Source organism: Contarinia nasturtii, unplaced genomic scaffold (genome assembly GCF_009176525.2).
Source record: "Contarinia nasturtii isolate CC-2019 unplaced genomic scaffold, AAFC_CNas_1.1 Cnas_scaffold_326, whole genome shotgun sequence".
In the NCBI taxonomy this organism is placed as follows: domain Eukaryota; kingdom Metazoa; phylum Arthropoda; class Insecta; order Diptera; family Cecidomyiidae; genus Contarinia; species Contarinia nasturtii.
The window spans coordinates 19477-37804 of NW_022197681.1; the positions used below are offsets into that span (position 1 = coordinate 19477).

General features: G+C 33.7%; 4 protein-coding genes across 8 annotated transcripts in view; 3 read left to right on the forward strand and 1 right to left on the reverse strand.

Moving 5' to 3' along the window:
• Positions 1-461: 461 nt before the first annotated feature.
• Positions 462-2950, forward strand: LOC116337883. Of its 2 annotated transcripts, XM_031762823.1 has the most exons (3): positions 462-488; positions 1140-1940; positions 2055-2950. In XM_031762823.1, the coding sequence occupies exons 2-3, from the start codon at positions 1768-1770 to the stop codon at positions 2869-2871; spliced, it is 990 nt and encodes a 329-aa protein (XP_031618683.1). In that variant the 5' UTR covers positions 462-488; positions 1140-1767; the 3' UTR covers positions 2872-2950. The 2 variants fall into 2 exon arrangements, with proteins under 2 accessions (XP_031618683.1, XP_031618682.1); XM_031762822.1 differs by lacking the exon at positions 462-488 and having other exon boundaries at positions 795-1940.
• A 2276-nt stretch (positions 2951-5226) lies between these two features.
• LOC116337889 (speckle-type POZ protein A-like) lies at positions 5227-6716 on the reverse strand. Its single transcript, XM_031762833.1, has 5 exons — positions 6562-6716; positions 6273-6454; positions 6015-6196; positions 5800-5942; positions 5227-5721 (listed from the first exon to the last, which is right to left on the reverse strand). The coding sequence occupies exons 2-5, from the start codon at positions 6448-6450 to the stop codon at positions 5583-5585; spliced, it is 642 nt and encodes a 213-aa protein (XP_031618693.1). The 5' UTR covers positions 6451-6454; positions 6562-6716; the 3' UTR covers positions 5227-5582.
• A 382-nt stretch (positions 6717-7098) lies between these two features.
• LOC116337888 (UV excision repair protein RAD23 homolog A) lies at positions 7099-10010 on the forward strand. Of its 3 annotated transcripts, none has more exons than XM_031762831.1 (8): positions 7099-7345; positions 7711-7794; positions 7893-8022; positions 8149-8227; positions 8376-8577; positions 8695-9151; positions 9227-9445; positions 9519-10010. In XM_031762831.1, exons 3-8 carry the CDS (start codon positions 7957-7959, stop codon positions 9627-9629), a joined length of 1134 nt encoding a protein of 377 aa, XP_031618691.1. In that variant the 5' UTR covers positions 7099-7345; positions 7711-7794; positions 7893-7956; the 3' UTR covers positions 9630-10010. The 3 variants fall into 3 exon arrangements, with proteins under 3 accessions (XP_031618691.1, XP_031618692.1, XP_031618690.1); XM_031762832.1 differs by having other exon boundaries at positions 7099-7262; XM_031762830.1 differs by having other exon boundaries at positions 7099-7248.
• A 333-nt stretch (positions 10011-10343) lies between these two features.
• LOC116337887 (adenosylhomocysteinase-like 1) overlaps positions 10344-18328 on the forward strand; it is a 39615-nt gene continuing 31630 nt past the window's right edge. Inside the window, exons 1-3 of one of the 2 annotated variants that reach the window (XM_031762826.1) lie at positions 10344-10788; positions 10932-11137; positions 16123-16491. In XM_031762826.1, the coding sequence (XP_031618686.1) occupies positions 16222-16491 (270 nt within the window). In that variant the 5' untranslated portion in view covers positions 10344-10788; positions 10932-11137; positions 16123-16221. The remainder of the gene's footprint in view (positions 10789-10931; positions 11138-16122; positions 16492-18328) is intronic. The other variant, XM_031762829.1, reaches the window with a different exon arrangement.

Consider the following 18328-nt stretch of genomic DNA (forward strand, 5'->3'; position numbering starts at 1 on the left):
TCGTTCCTATTACAGTTATATCGCCATGTTAGTTGAATCACATACATATACACTGTAATTTTGATGGGATTAAAATATAATCTTTTCGGATTTATTTAATAAAAAACCAAATGGATTAAAATGAAATAAGAAGGTGCTAGAAAGGTTTTTTGTATTTATTTTTTTAATGGAAAATACAGTAGTTTTGTAAAACGATTAAATTGTATTAGTTGTTTGAATATTCAATGAATAATCATTCTGGTGGAACACTGTTTCATATTGTATTGACATTTACATGAAACTTCAAACGCCTGTCATTGTCTTTCGATTACAAACATAATCTTTCACGGTCTTATGTTGTGTAAAACGCGTACTCCGTTGTCGAAAAAACTATTTTTGTTTCTGTTGGAATTTCGATTAGTTTGTTTATTAAAAGATGATTTTCAATAAAATCCTTTTTTCCATCGCTTCTGTGCTATTTATTACATTTCTGATAAAATTTTTCATAGGTAGTGGAAACAAAGTGAAGAAAGGGTGATTAGCGCATGGTTCTCAATAAAGTTTGGGATCGGTTTGCCTTGATATCAGCACATATTCCATGTCATAACTTCTTTTGAGCTCACTGATTTTTTTGTAAAGCGTAACATAGCAAACATTTTGCTGAGTTTTCAAAATCCACCAGAATCGCTTGAGAATATTCTTGCTGTGAGGATATGATTTTTGATTTGTTTTCATCGGAGACTTTTGAAATTATATTTATGCAAGAGTGAAATGAACGCATTTTTGGTTTGTTTATTAAAAGATGATTTCTTGAAAACAAAGTAAAAAATTGATTAGCGGATGGTTTTCAAAAAAAGTTGAGATCGGTTTGCATCCATATCAGCATATATTCCTTCCGCTTTTGTGCTCAGTGATTTTTTTTGTAAAGGGTAACATGGCAAATATGTTTTTGAGTTTTCGAAATCCATCAGAATCGTGAACAACCGAAACACACATTGAGAACACATGTGAGAATATTCTTGCTTTGTTGATGAATGATTTTCAACCCGTTCGATTACATGAATCGGTGATTGTATATTTTGATGAATTTTTAAAGGCCCGTTCTCAAAATACCGGGAACCTATAAATTCATCAAAAATAATATATTGCTGAATCAACAGATTTTAGACTATAAATATAAGAGAGCTGTTCGGTATAATATCACTCGATCACGATGGCTGGAAAGAAACGGAAGCCTGCAGCATCGGCTTCTAAGCCAAAGCCAGTAAAGAGGAAAAAAATTTGTGAAAATCAAACGATAAAGAAAAGTGCAAAAAAAGGCTTGAAACAGAATCGACCAATGAAAACAGATGAATTTCGTGATTTGATCAGCGATTATGTGCTTGAAATGACGCGATGTTTCATTTTGGGTGCACTCAGTGTTCATTACTTGATTTTCACATTTTTTCAAGTGCGTTGTGATGGTAATCGATACGGTGAAATCGAAGATTACTTCAGTCAATTTGTGATTACTTCAGTCAATGAGAACTTCTTCGATGACTATTTCTGAGGAACGCAAAATTTTGATAGCGACGATGAAGATGCCGTAATGGACTCTGGATACAAAGTGTCCAGAATGATTTACCGTTTGTGTCGTAAATATGTCGTGAGAGCTCCAAAAAATTGAGAGCATTGGAAATGTATTCAACTACAACAAATTTCAAGAATAACATTTGCTATCACGCATATTCTCGTCTTTGGAAGTGTTTTGAGCACTAAAATGCGACCAAGCAACAGATCAACGATACCATGCAATATCTATTCAAAAAGAAATCAGAGCGCGTACCAGATCCGTATCTAATTGAAATACTAAAAAATGAATTGCATCCAATTCGTTTCGGAGATGGTCGAGCATATTTTTGTGAGATGACGACGGGAGGCAATTGGTTCAAATACGTACCAATATTTCTACATTTGCAACGGTAAGCCGTTAATATTTTTACATTATTTCAAATCAATCGGTTGCACACAATCATTTTTGTTTCATTCGTTAAACAATGCAATTTCTATTGATTTCCTCGTCAATCATACAATAGGTACATTCGTGATCACCAACGAAATAGAGAGGCGGTATTGCGACGAGGTGAAAGAACAGAGCTCCGTGATTACAGAAATTTCACCGTTTTTCCAGTTTCAACGTTTAAAAGACATCACATTCGCATCGATAACAAAGGTCTTTATTTCATGCTGAGAAAGATCGGATGCCCACACCCACGGCTCATTAGACGTGATGGAACACCAAAGCAGTGCAAGGAATTGAAAGCCGCTGATTGGGACGTGCTTTGGCGAACATATTTTGACATTGATGCCATCGAAAGAACACCGCAAAATGACAATCGTGCCACTATAAAATTCCAAAGTTCGATTCAAACGGATGGAGTGGCTATGTCATTCTGGATGGAACGCACAAAATTCGTCGTTGTCAAAGACGATAACGAAATCATGCGGGAGACTCAAGAAAAGTTATTGAAAGCGCAACAAGTGCATGGTCTCGATCCAGGTCTTCGGCTGGTGATTGGCGGTGTTTGTGTGACAAATTACAATGATCCGAACAAGGAAAATCGCTGCGAAAAACTCGTTCGATTGACATCAGGTCAATATAATCACATGATCGGCTATCGCAAGCGAAATAAATGGCGCAAAAAGTTGACTTTCAACATCGACGAAAAAATGCGTATTCACCGAGAATCTTTTGATGAGCAACCAGGTCCACATTCAGACAACATTAATAGATATGTCGATCATATTTTACGGCATTTCAATGAGAAGTTTGAAGCATACACTGACAAAACTAAGGTTATGATTTTGACAACACCGTGTAAATGCTTACTTACATTCCAACAAATGTTGTGAAGTAGCCAACAATTGTATGAGGTAGAATAAAAACTACTTCTCGAAAAATGTTTAAACACGAAACCTAAAAAAAACTTTCAATGAAAAGTGAATCAATTTTTTTTTGTCCAATTGAAGTGAACCAAAAAAATTTTGTTCAATAAAAGTGAGCTCAAAAAAAAATCATTTTAGTGTATTTTACACTGAAAAAACCGAGTGAAATTTTTTTTTTGGTTCACTTTTATTAAACAAAATTTTCTTGACTCACTTCAATTGAACAAAAAAAATTGATTCACTTTTTATTGAAATTTTTTTTAGGTTTCGTTTTAAAATACCAATTTTTCGAGAAGTAGTTTTTTTTCTACCCCATTCAATTGTTGTCGTTGTGAATACATATAATATATGCCATTGTACGTATTCACAATGACAACAATTGTTGGCTACTTCACAACATTCGTTAGAATGTAAGCATTTACAACACGGTGTTGTCAAAATCATAACCTTAGTTTTGTCAGTGTACACGCAGTACGAATATGCACTTCAAGATTTTCTACAGTACATCGATACGAATAAGACACTCGATAAGTTGGCAGACTGGTTGATCGATGGCAAAGAAACATTCGTATTTGTGGGTGAAAATTTCATTGCTGCCGACTCAGAAGCAAAAGGTTATTTATTTATTTATGATTAAATTTATAACACCATTATATTGAGTTTGCCAAATACTATTTCGGACAACAAAGGTGCGCTCGTTGTGTTTCAAAGACTTGGAATTTCCGAAGAAAGGTGATCGTGTGAAGATGAAATATCGATACTTTACTTGCCGTGGACGCGAACCATTGCCAGAAGGAAGTAAACCACATGGTTCCATCGACTCACGAGAGAGTAATCATCTTTTGACGAAACAACGAAAACATCGACCTCGTCCTGGACCACGTCAAAATTCCGACGCTACGAAGATACAAACCTGATACAAACTAACCGGGGATTGCGTTGGCATATTTATATGAAAACGTCAGTGGAATCTTAATCGCGAACGCCATCTTTGGTTACATGTATTGAAGAAATGAAGAATGTATTGAAGAAATTTTGAAAAAAATTCAGTGGATATGATTCAATCCATCTATGACCATATTATTAAAAAATGGGGAAAAATCGATGAAAATCGTAATTTTGTTAAAAAAATGTGTGAATAACGATTTTTTTTTTAATCATAGATCGAAAGAGTACCCAATTTTGAACCAATGTGCACATTTTTTAGAACCAACATTTTTCAAAATTGGTCAAAATTGGAAAAAGCGTGTATTTGGCCGACCACCTTTTTGAGATTTTTTCAATAACCAACTACAACATACTTGGATTTTATATATTTTTTTAAATAAAACAACTGATATCACGTAATTCGGACCCGAAGAATCCAATGGGGGCAATCTTTTTGAGAAATTGTTTAGATTTTTAGAGATAATCGGCCTGGAAACTACACCTTGAAATGATATTTTGAGGGCTTTATTCAATTGAAGAAAATGAAAAAAACATTGGTACAATTAGTTTTGAATAGATTTGGTAACCATACATACTACAAATTCACTGTAGAAATTTCTCCTTTTGTTTCAAAATTTTACAAAAACAATTGAAAATGCAAAAAAAAAAAACAAATGATAAAAGTATGGCAGAAAGCAAAACAAAAATTGGCGTGCATTTCAAGAAATCGATTAATATAAATATTTTTGTTTTCCAATGTGAAGAATATTAATATATGAATACAATAAAAGAATATATAAAATTCAGGCGAGCGTAGCGAGGCAAAAATTTTTGTAGATTTCAAACAGAAAAATTAAATTAAATGTTAAAACAAATGATATAAGTAAAAAACACGTCTTTGGAAGTTCTCACTGTGACGCAATACTGCACATCAAATCTAAAAATGATCTGATATAAATTTTCAGTGACACTTGCAATCAAATACACAAACAATTTTTATATTGCATTAGAAAAAAATAAATACACATTTTTCGTGCAGATATTTATAATTTAGTGTTATTTTATATAATAACAAATTTTTTATTTATTAATTTATAACATATTCCAAAATAAAACAAACATGCAGCTCGCTTTAATAGTTGATGTATTTTCTATCCGCGGATAATAGTGCAGATTTCGCGAGTGGGAGGGCTGTAATTATAGAGTTAAAATCATTTGTTTAGTGTATGTCTAGCTGCATGGTTTGTTATAGTTTTCTGACATAAAGCAAAAATAATAGATCTTTTCCCATCAGCTCTCGGTCTATATTTGAATTATTTTCAATTTCATTACTGCATTTCGAGCTATTTCTTATTATATTTAGTTTAATGCAGAGAGTATGGAAAACAAACAAAACATTTTTTCAGCATTCAGTTTATATTTTGTTGTTGTTTACGAAGATACATTATTAGATAAAATAGTAACTTTAGTAGTTTGCCACATAAAATCTATAGTTCAAAATAAAAATGATCGAATGTTGGACATGATCGAATGTTGGACATAGATTGAATGTTTTGTGACATGCTCATTCAAACACATATACAAGTACAAATCTTTCTGTTTACAGGATAATCAACTCGCGTGAATGTTTGCACACGACAGTTCATAGAGAAAAAATTTGGTTTTCATTTTAAAAAATTTGCTGACTTGGTGTCTGCATTTATGGTTGATTTCAATGATTGGTTCGCTCGATTGTTAGAAATTTGCCGTTGTTATTCATTCGACGGGCCCGCTCTGAAACGCTTTTTTGTTGGTGACCACGTGTCAGTTAACTCTGCATATAGTCCATGTTTTGTATTGTCGCCTTTGAAATTTTCCCAATCTTCAGTTTGGGCTACCTCGTCATAATGTCTATTTCAGAATTACGTAAAATATATTTTATAATGTTGATGTGAAAAAATACTATATTTTGATTTATTCCAATCTTACTCTTTAATAAATTTCATTGACGCTTGTTTCAACCTTTCAGCCTTATGAGTATCGGCCTGAATGAGAAATTCGGTAACGTTATTATAATTCATAGCTTTTATGCACCTTTTTTCGCAAGCTGACTTCAACGCGCCAATTTGGAACTAGAAATCGAGTAGAAATAATATAAATCGTTTATAATCGCGTATATTGTAAATAATTAACATTTATTATACCTGATTGGCAGCTTTCATCAATTCTAGAGCGAATTCCGATATTCCGGACAGTTTTGCGGAGTACATATAACTAATCATAGCCTCGGTGACATTGGGATTATAATTGTCTATAGTTATAAAGTTTTGGTTCACTTCTACATAATTTTCATTTGAGAACATGGCTGCGAAGAATGGACTTTGAGCTATTGTATGCCAAAAATAATAGAATAAAACTCAAATAAATTATTTTGCTTGATAATATTGATTTAAAAAAAGAACCTGCTAAAATCGCTCTGTGTGTACGAATTGTACCGTTTGATGTACGTATTTCAAAATCAGTAATTTGTCCCGAATTGAACAAATTTTTGAAATTTTCCAACACCTCCAATTTAGACACCCTTTCTGCACATGTTGGAGAATTTGAGTCATCCGAGGAAATCGGTTCTAGGGCAGCCATTTTTCTGTGAAAAAAATTGACAAAAGTTTCTTTTAATACACATAATTTGAATTTGGATCAATTTGTTACTGTTTGAGAATGAAATCTGCATAGAAATCAATCAAAACCTACCGATTCGGTGGTAATACTAGTCGCGAAGCACTTTCACAATTAGAAATTTAATTATTTACCGTCAATTTAAATCATAAATATATATATAAGCCGTTGCGATTTTTACTCTTTCATTTACGACGCTACAATGGCGTCCCCGATACACTCAAGTAAGAAGTGTCAAAATATACAACAAACATTTATTCAGAATGCTTAATGGTTAACACCATTTTAGAATTCGCCCATTAAATCGGGTAAGATGCATAATTCTTTCGTTCATATTACATTTATATCGCTATATTAGTTGAATCATATACATATATATTCTATATATATATATATGCGAAAACACATCAACGTTGATTTCAATGAAATTTATTCAAAGCATACCAATTTATACATCACTTTCAACAGTTTTTAGTAACATTTTGGATTTATGCAACGTTTTAAAAGAAACAAAAATGTTGTTACTACAGAGAGAGACAAAAGACGTAGCGAATTCATAAACCCATGCACATTGATGCGTATTTGAACTGTGTTCGGAGCGAAATCAAACTAAAGTTGATGTGTGAACACACGTACAATATACTACACGTATAAATTGTCGCTTTTGGTTGCGGGCCAATCGTCATATTCATTTTGGAAATCCTTATTCGAAATTTCGCTAATTCATCGTAATTTGACAAAGGAACATTTTTACCAAGAGACGTGAGTGTATTTTGGTTGGTAAAATTTCATAACATTTGTGTATTTGACTTGTGCGATCACAGCGAACTAAAACCAAAATAAAAAAATATTGTGAAACGTATGTAAATGCCGCAAAACATATATCTACATAAAAAATCACCGTATACACACTATTTGAATTATTCTCAATTTCATTACTGCATTTCGAGCTATTTCATATTATATTTAGGTTAATGCAGAGAGTATGGAAAATGAATTTTCAGCATTCAGTTTATAATTTTGTTGTTCTTTACGAAGATACATTATTAAAAAAATAGTAACTTTAGTAGTTTTCCAAATAAAATCTATAGTTCAAAATAAAAACTGTTGTCAATGATCGAATGTTGGACATAAATTGAATGTTTTTGTGATACAAAGAAGGACGAAGACATTTTGACATGCTCATTCAAACACATATACAAATACAAATCTTTCTGTTTACAGGATCATCAACTCGCGTGAATGTTTGCACACGACAATTCATAGAGAAAATTTTTTTTGACGTACAACAGAATCGTTTCTGAAAAGGTAGATAGATTATTCAATTAATTTACGTTAATGAGACTAAGTAATTTGGCATTAATTCTAATTGTTTTTTCTCCTTAAATAATAAACGGATTTTTAAGCATACGAGAATTAAGGGAAGCAGAGTGCAGTAATATACGAGATAAAGACTAATTTTTGTTCAATATGCTTATCACAATCAAAAATTTACAACAGCAAACTTTTCACGTGGAGTTCGATCCATCGGAAACGGTAATTTCTATTTTCATTATTTTTTAATACATTTTCAATACATTGCAAAATAAAATGGGCAAAGAATAGAGTTTATAATGGTAATACAAACGAATTTAATTTCTAATTTCCACGCGTTTGGGATAGGTTTTGAAACTGAAGCAAAAGATCGAAGCCGAACGTGGCAAGGACTATCAAACAGAAAGCCAAAAACTTATTTATGCAGGTAAATACAATTTGGTAATTCGATAAAATATTATCAATATTGTGTATGATGTTTGTCAAGTGTTCATTGTCACACATAACCTCAATAGAATGCTATGACTGTAGAACATTATTTATTTTCTTTTTTATATTTCTGGATTTTTTTATAGGTATGATATTAGCTGATGAAAAAACCATTGCATCATACAATTTCGATGAAAAAAAGTTTATTGTTGTTATGGTAAATAAAAGTGCAAAGAAAGACACGAAATTGGAAGAAGAAGCAGCATCTACAACGATCACCTCTACATCATCGACCACAAAAACCGAAGAGGCCGGTTCAACAAATATAAAAGCAGCCACGAACGTTGAGTTAGTATACTTTTTGAAATTTTCAAATAAGAATTGCAAAAATTTATTACATTATTTTAAACGAAACTTTATATTTTGTGAATTTGTGTGTGTTGTTAAAACAAATTGTTACAATAGATCGAAATCGGAACCTGCGAAAACAGATGAGTCTGTACCCAGTGAAAGTACACCCGCTGTAACAGCACAACAGCAATCAGTGCAATCAGCGGCCGAATCAGCACTTATAACTTCAGGTGATGAATATAATAGCATGATAACAAACATTATGGAAATGGGTTATACCAGAGACGAGGTGGAACGAGCGTTACGCGCCAGTTTCAACAACCCAGATCGTGCTGTTGAATATTTGCTAAGCGGAATACCAGACAGTGGCAATTTGGAAGAGTTGAATAATCCAGTTGGTAGTGCAGCTGGTGGTGGACTTGTTGACGATGGTGCTAGTAATATCAATATTCCGCCCACATCCGAAGGTAATGCAGATCCATTGTCATTTCTACGTAGTCAACCTCAATTCCATCAAATGCGAAATTTAATCCATCAAAATCCCGAATTGTTAAATGCTGCATTGCAACAGGTAGTTTGTTTCGTTAAAAAAAGGAGAGAAATGCAAATATTTCACCGTATTTCGTTTTATTTTATCTGATTAAAGATTGGTCAAACAAATCCGGCTTTACTACAATTGATATCGGAAAATCAAGAATCCTTCCTGAATATGTTGAACGAACCAAATGCCGATGAATTGAACGTTGATGTAGCTAATAGTGGTGTTGGTGGACTTTCCGCATCGACTGGAGACGTTGCTGGAGAACAACGGCCATCTGATGCAACACTTCTTTTAACAGCGCAAGATCGTGACGCTATTGAACGTGTAAGATAATTGAAGAAGAAAGGAAATATTGAATATTATATTAATTCATTTATAATTTTTCTTTTCTAAATAGCTCAAGGGACTTGGATTCCCAGAACATTTGGTATTGCAAGCCTATTTTGCATGTGAGAAAAACGAAAACTTAGCCGCAAATTTTTTGTTGTCATCAAACATGGATGATTAACTAGAAATTGACGTTGTCGTGAAATTCGGAGGATAAAAAAAAAAGAAAATAATAATTTAGCCAAAAACTCAAGAGGAAAAATACGCAAATAAACAACATAGAAAGTTTAAATTCAATCATTCGAAGCAAAAAATAGAATAAATCAGAGAACATTATATTCTTGCAACAAATGACAAACATTAAGTTCGCAACTTAAAAAAACTATAGTTCTATAGAAGTAACAAGCTTAAAAAATTCACAAAAACAATTTTCAAGACTCACCATCATATTTTTTCCAGATAAAATTCTTTAATAACAATAATTCAAATTAATGAGCCATCCGGGTATATAAATTTCAACCAGCAAAGCTTTTTATTTAATAAAAAAAATACTTTATCGAAATCAAAACGTTGGACAACATATTTTGCAGATTTAATTTGAAGAAAAAATAGTTTAAAAACATACCAGTTAACGATATTTTTGCTGGAATAAAAGTTAAACAAAAAAATGAACGTGACCACAGCTTTCAATTACTATTTCAAGTAATATTTGTTAGTTCGTTCCTCTTTTCTGAAAAAAAATTGTTCACATTTTAATACTTATTACTTAAGTAATACAATTAAAAATAGCGAAACCAATTTTTATGTTTTTAAAAATTATTTTGAAGTGTTTAATAAAAAAAATTAAACTTCGCGCTCCATTATCAATAATTTTGTTGTGGTGTCATACAGCTGTCATGTTGAGTATTACAAGAGAAGTATTAGTATGTATGTCTTTCTTCAATGCGTATGCGCTCCAATGCTGTATATGTATGTGATTGCCCAAATGACACACGTCCCGTATGAGAAATCCAGCAACGTCAATGAGATTGTATTTGATTTATCAATCGAGTATTGAAAAAGCAAAATTCACACAAAAATATATAAAATTGAAAAAGTAAGCGAAATATTAAAACCACTACAATAAAATAGCAATGTAATAGTGACAACAAAGACCCTAAATAAATAGATACTCTCTACTTTGGAAAATATAGAATTTGCGACTGAGCCAAATCTGCTATCTCTCAGTGTGTGAAGATTCCATTTTATTTAACATTGAAACATATCGATACAAAAATTCAACGTATAGGCGAACTATAACTCTAGTTTTCTCTCTCATATTTTTTGCTACTCAATACGGTGTATTACTGCATTTTTCTATACAGCTCTTAATTTGTTTTTCTTTTCTTGTTTTTTTTTTTTGTGCGAAAGACTATTTATTCTCCTTGAAGTTTTCGGTGTTATTATCTATCTATTTATGTGGTGTTTCTCTTTGGTGTTTTAGCTACACATAATATTCGATGTCATTTTGGTGTATTATGTTTTTTCTTTCTCGATTCATATAAAATATCACGAAACAAGTAAATACACAAATCTTGAATCTTAGTGTCTTATTGTTTATGCTTATGTGGCCAATTTGAATTATTTTCCTTTCGAACATTCGATTTTCTTATTATGGATCCATCCAGCCAATAGCATCCACTAAATAAGGTAATTTTTTCTAATACATACAATTTATTATGAGTAAACGTCCATTTTTTATTATTTCTCCAATATTAATTTTCAATTTATGTTTTGCACTTCGAAAATAACATTACCGATTACATAGGAATCAGCGCAAGTATTTACATTGTGATTTTGCATATGCTACGATAATTATTACGGCTGGATTATTGATTCAACTTTGTAGTGAACTTTTCATTACCGAAGCTAAATGTAAATGTGTGTCTGTGATTAAGTATGTCTTTTATCAAAAAAATCATAGAATTGATATCTTGGTAATAAAATGCTATGAAACACGGACCTTTTTCATTTCGTGGTTATCAGCCGCATTCAGTTATAGTACCATTAAATTAGTGTGATAATCTCTGTCTGAGCCTTAAACTCCAAAAAAATTAGGTATACATATAAAAAAAATATGCCTTGAATGTGCACGATGTGTACGGTGCAAATACCGAAATTTAGCATTGGATACATACATGGGCAAGGGGGGGGGGAAACTTTACGTAATTTCCTCTATGGTATTGAATATATGATTGTACCAAAGAGATTGACATTTCTAGGGTAATTTTGGGGCGCTCTATCGATTTGCATCATTAATTTTTTTTTGGGGGGGGGGCTATGTTTATTTTTTTACCTCCAAAATATAAATAGACTTCCATTTCAGTGTCAAGATGTAAAACACCACATGAACATTCATCCCTACCTAGGGTACTTTTCAGTCCTCTATCGATTGACACCATTGGTTTTGACCCCCTGTCGTACCCCTCCCCCCTAGGGGGGTGCTCCGGTTTGACTCTTCAGACCCATATTTAAGGTCTTTGGAGTGGAAAAACACACATGACTCTTCACCCATACCCGGGGTATTTTTCAGTGCTCTATCGATTGGTATCATTGGTTTTGACCCTCCGACCGACCCCTCCCCACTTTGTGGGGCTACCCATTTTTCTTACCCCCCAAATATTTATGGACTCCCATTTGAGGGTCAAGGACACGAAATACCCCCCCCCTATACCCCCCTCATACTCAAGGTATTTTTGGATGCCCGATCGATTGGAATCATTAGTTTTGACCCTCCAACACCCCCTTACCCCCCTTTTGGTTCCTATACACCGACCCCGATTTAAGGTCATTGGGGGTGAAATAGCCCCGGGGTGTGCTCTTACACCCAAGGTATTTTCAGTGCTCTATCGATTGGCATCATTTGTTTTTTGACCCAAACCCCCTTAACCCCTATATACACCCCGTCTATCTTTACCCAGACTGGTTCTTGACCCCAATTTAATGCTCGGACCAAAAAATTATGCACTATAATGCACTATAATGTTGTTCAGAATGATGAGAGAATTTTTTTGGGTCACCTGCCCTCCAAGTCCCCCCACCCCCAGGGGGGTCGTCAAAAACCCCCAAGGTGTGATTTTTTTGACCTGAAACCCCGAAATTCGGACTCAGCGTGCCAAAATACCTTAGAATTGATATTTTTCTCATCCACTATTGTGTCTAGCCCCAGTGCCCCCCATTTGGGGTCAAATCCTACAAAGTCGATTTTTCACTTTTTCGGTCCGGAATTTTGTACCAAAATGTATGACCAACTATAGCTAATTTTTTGCGCTCATTTCATTTTTGGCATTGGGCACCCCCTCCCATAACCCCCATGGGGGGTCCCCCTACAAAATTCACGAAAATTTTCAAAAGTACCCCCAAAATAGTGATAAGGTGAAAATACCTTGGGTGTAAGAGCACACCCCGGGGCTATTTCACCCCCAATGACCTTAAATCGGGGTCGGTGTATAGGAACCAAAAGGGGGGTAAGGGGGTGTTGGAGGGTCAAAACTAATGATTCCAATCGATCGGGCATCCAAAAATACCTTGAGTATGAGGGGGGTATAGGGGGGGGTATTTCGTGTCCTTGACCCTCAAATGGGAGTCCATAAATATTTGGGGGGTAAGAAAAATGGGTAGCCCCACAAAGTGGGGAGGGGTCGGTCGGAGGGTCAAAACCAATGATACCAATCGATAGAGCACTGAAAAATACCCCGGGTATGGGTGAAGGGTCATGTGTGTTTTTCCACTCCAAAGACCTTAAATATGGGTCCGAAGAGTCAAACCGGAGCACCCCCCTAGGGGGGAGGGGTACGACAGGGGGTCAAAACCAATGGTGTCAATCGATAGAGGACTGAAAAGTACCCTAGGCAGGGGTGAATGTTCATGTGGTGTTTTACATCTTGACACTGAAATGGAAGTCTATTTATATTTTGGAGGTAAAAAAATAAACATAGCCCCCCCCCCAAAAAAAAATTAATGATGCAAATCGATAGAGCGCCCCAAAATTACCCTAGAAATGTCAATCTCTTTGGTACAATCATATATTCAATACCCTAGAGGAAATTACGTAAAGTTTTCCCCCCCCTCCTTGCCCATGTATGATTGGATATGATCACATGACTGTATATAACTTACAAGAGCACAGAACCTTGATTTATAGATTGTATCACAATCGTCACATCGTTTCCATTATTTTAATTGTTTTCTTTTTTTCATTCCATAACGATCAATATAAAAAAAATTAAATATTCTTATTTCTTGGACCTTTTGTCATTGACTATTTCCATTTTAAGTAATTACAATTGTTGGTCGAAAAAAAAGCGGGAATAGCAAAGAAGGAAATATCAAATGAATAAGAGACATTAATTTCTCTTCAAGAACTGTTTTAGTTTATCTTCACTGGGTCAATAGAATTTGCTTCAAAAAATGCCAAAATGAAAATTCGTTATGGACAGAAATTGAAGCGATTCAATATAAAATATGAATATAAGTGCAATAATTGACTATTCAAACATATTCATATTATACCTGATACGGCCATTCAATTACATCTTTATGTTTTGGACACGGATCTATACTACTAAAGCATGTGACGTAAGAATAATTAAATATATCCACGTGCTTGCTTACAGAGAGAATGTAACATATGTTACTTAAAGATTGAGACTAAATTCAGGCGTTTATTGCACTACATAAACAAAACCAAGAATGTCAACCAATGCACCCAGGAGGCATAAAGGGACTTCTTCTCTACTATCAATTTCAATTCGACGAAAAATTTCCATTCGCGATGACGTACAAATTGGACTTACGAAAAAGTGTCTCAAATGGTTTTGGACAGCTAAGTTCAAAACAAATTCTGCATGTGTCAAAAGATGAACCAATTTGTCTTCGAATCATGTATCGTGTTTCATGGATTTAATACGAAGACAAAGATTCTAGAAAAAGCCAAAAGTCCGGTCGTATTCCCAATTTAAATACTCAAACTCTTCAAAATTGTCATCAAGTACCGAAAACCGGGTTGTTCAAACAAACATTCATTTTTGGTGATTCTTATGGTTACAGCACATCCAAATTTGAACCAAAACAATAGCTTTAGTCACGATCATTAGGAATCAGCAAAATATGTAATGAAAAAATTCAATAGGGTGTCAAAAGTTGGATGTTTACTTCATAGCATTTTGCACTGAAAAATGCATCATTTTGGACAGTGAAACATTCATCGCTTTATCGAACCATAAATCAAGTGCAAGTGGTTTCTTTTGCATTGATAACATTAGAGCACTACTATATAGGGCTAGAGACGTCGACAAACCTAACTTTGATAAAGTGATGTTTGTATTATAGGATCTTCTTTGGAAGGTGTTTTAGAGCCATTATTCGAAAATTTAGTGCTGTAACGTAAGGTTAAACCTCCATTACTTACTCCATTACCAATCAATTATTATTGAAATCGATAGAATTCGATGTGGACTATCTGATTTAAGACAAAATTGTGTTTTGCAAGCAGAAAAAACTACAATAATAGCTCACTTCTTGAAAAATAGCATTTCCATAAAAATAGGACCATCTTCTCAACTTCATAAAAAGACACCAAATTAATTATTTATCTTCCGTTTTTGGATGTATGTTATAGGCGAAGGTCCAAGATACTTGAAACGTGCAACAATTGGTTGGATGAATTGAGAGAAAGTTCAAAGAAATCGACCAATCGGTCCGCCAAAGCATAATTTTGATGGATCGACGCATACTGAGAAAAATCGAAGACAACCCAAGTCAGTATAATACTCTTTTCGAAGAGTGTACACGCTCTTCTCACACTCTTCGTATAGTTTTATTCGACTCCCTTCTCACACTCTTCTCACACTTTTGCATAAAACACGTATATTGTTTTTAACTGAGCTTCAATTTTTTTCTCTAAAAAATTTTCTTTTTTTTCTTTATAATAAATTTTTCCACTGATGGATAATTTTTGATTTTGTTAATTTTTGACATTTTGAAAAAAATGAACGTATACAAAAAAAAAAATGAATTAGCTGTTGCAACAGCAATTGTCGTTCTGTTGTATTTTGACACAGCTGACGAATGCTATAAACGTTCAAATATCAAAATACAAACATTACTTCCACTGGAATGCAGTCACAGCAGTTCTCACTCAATATACGTGTTTTATGCAAAAGTGTGAGAAGAGTGTGAGAAGAATGTGAGAAGGGAGTCGAATAAAACTATACGAAGAGTGTGAGAAGAGCGTGTACACTCTTCGAAAAGAGTATTATACTGACTTGGGAATGGTTCGTTCAGTGTACTGTAAATGTGTTTTCGGGTTGCCTATGAATAAAGCTAATTACCACTGAGAGAAATTTTCAAAATGCTTCTTTGGTGTTTAAATGGTAGTCGTTTGATTTAGTCTCAATCTTTAAGTAACATATGTTATCTACAAAATAAAACTTGGCACGTGTGACTGTAATCTGCGGTTTGGTTTAGTGATTTTCTCTTTTTGAGAAAGATTGTGATTCCATTTTTGCTTATGATAGTTTAAATACAAATATTCTATATGTGAAAACATACACTTTTTTTTTAAACTAAAATTGTGTTGTTTCATGGACAAGTCGAATCATTCAACTAAAACCATTTATTTTTTTCCTTTTCAGATTGACTGATTGATATTGAAATTTCAATTTGTGGGGAAGAACAAATATTTTTTTTAAATTGTTTTATTACAAATAATCGAGCAAAGAGAAAGCAAAACAATGAGTGATGAACGTTCCATGATTAATTCACCATTAGTAGAGTCGTCTGGGTCACTGAACAGTAATACTTCTAATGGAAATTGCATAAACAACCAGCAAACGCCTCAAACACCAACGACAAGTGGAAGTAACAATAGCGGCTGTGGTGGCATTACCATTCAAACTACGTTACCAGGTAGCAGTAGCTTTAGTGTTGGAACAAAAGCAAATCAATCGATCATCTGCGATGCACCAGTTACCGATCCACAAGCAGGCAACACCACCAAGCAGGTAATTTTATCACAAATCAAAGACTTGATTTTATTTATCTTTTTTGTTTCGCTTTCTTATTCATTTTCAAAAGAAATATGAATGGGGTAGAATAAAAACTACTTCTCGAAAAATTGGTATTTTAAAACGAAACCTAAAAAAAATTTCAATAAAAAGTGAATCAATTTTTTTTTGTCCAATTGAAGTGAATCAAAAAAATTTTGTTCAATAAAAGTGAACCAAAAAAAAAATTTCACTCGTTTTTTTCAGTGTAAAATACACTAAAATGAATTTTTTTGTTAGGTTCACTTTTATTGAACAAATTTTTTTTGGTTCACTTCAATTGGACAAAAAAAAATTGATTCACTTTTTATTGAAATTTTTTTTTAGGTTTCGTGTTTAAACATTTTTCGAGAAGTAGTTTTTATTCTACCCCATTCATATAAACCTTAGCAGTAATGTGCGAAGGGGAGGGGGAGAAACCCTGTGACTTCAAAATTCATCCGATTTGCTAGGGATTTTCGTCCGAAATTTTTCTCGATTTCCTAGGGTTTTTTGAAGAAAATTTTGAAATCGCCCTCCCCTGGAAAATTTTGCTCGCACATTACTGTACCTTCATAGATGTATTGTTATATTTTCACAACTTCTATGGGCATGGTTTTCATTTTACTACTGCCAAAAATTGTTTAGTGCTTCTATTCGCTACCTATGTTTGCCGTTTGATTCTTTCAGAGGGTAGAAAACGCTACCGCTATAGAAATACTATGTTGACAGTGCCTATCAATAACTAGTTACTATTTGTACACACTTCGATTGTGTGACCACAGCAGTTTTTGTGATCTCTAATGTGAACAATGTGGTTCTTAGTATGTCATTCAGGCAGTCGAGTGGCATCATAACTCAACGAACGTCTTGCAATAGGTTAATAAACCTGAGCAACGAGGAACTACGGATATTACTGAAAAGTAGACCTAGTACACTCCCCGTTCTAATCCAATAAACCAATAATATTGCAAAGGAGTTACGTATTTAGTACAAATTAGCACAAAATCATATGGCATATTACATTTTATGTACTAAAAAAATGCTCATTTCAGGCAACTCCTTTACCAATAGTTGTTAAAATATCTATTGGTATTCATTTTAATACAATCGTCACTACCACAGCGCAGTTGGCACTTGGTCCATCGCACCAAAACGAGTGCAACTGAGCTGATGTAGCGACGATTGTATGAAAATACCAATAGATATTTTAACAACCATTGGTAAATTTGCAATAATGTGTAGATTATTGGTAGAAATGATTTTTTTTCTTGAATCTATACAAAAGTTTTGATATCTCAACAAAAATTTATTTTTTATTAAAAAAAATATTTTCTCAATGTCAATAAATATTGCGATACATATTTATCAACGAGCGCCAAAATACATCATTTAATACAGCCTTTTCTCTTCACACGAAAGAACCATAACAATTACATGGCTACACTCGAACGGCGACTATAGAGAATGCAACCACTAATTATGCAAACAACGTTGTCGTTTGTGTCTTACATGCTTCCACTCAGTGGAATCCACTGATTCGCCAGTTGAAGTGATGCGTGTGTAGTAATTGACTTCTATATAGTTGCTGTTACAATGTAACAAGTCAAGTTGTTTGCATAAGTAGTGGTCGCATCCTCTATAGTCGCCTCATCCTCAAAGCTTTATAGCTCGCCTGATGATGGAAACATTGTTTCCGAAAACGTTAGCATTTTATATTGGGACTATGAATGTATTCTCGCTGTTTTTCGCCAGATGTCGTTACTTATATATAACAAATTGGAATTATAGTTCCAATGGATTTACGTCAAAGTAC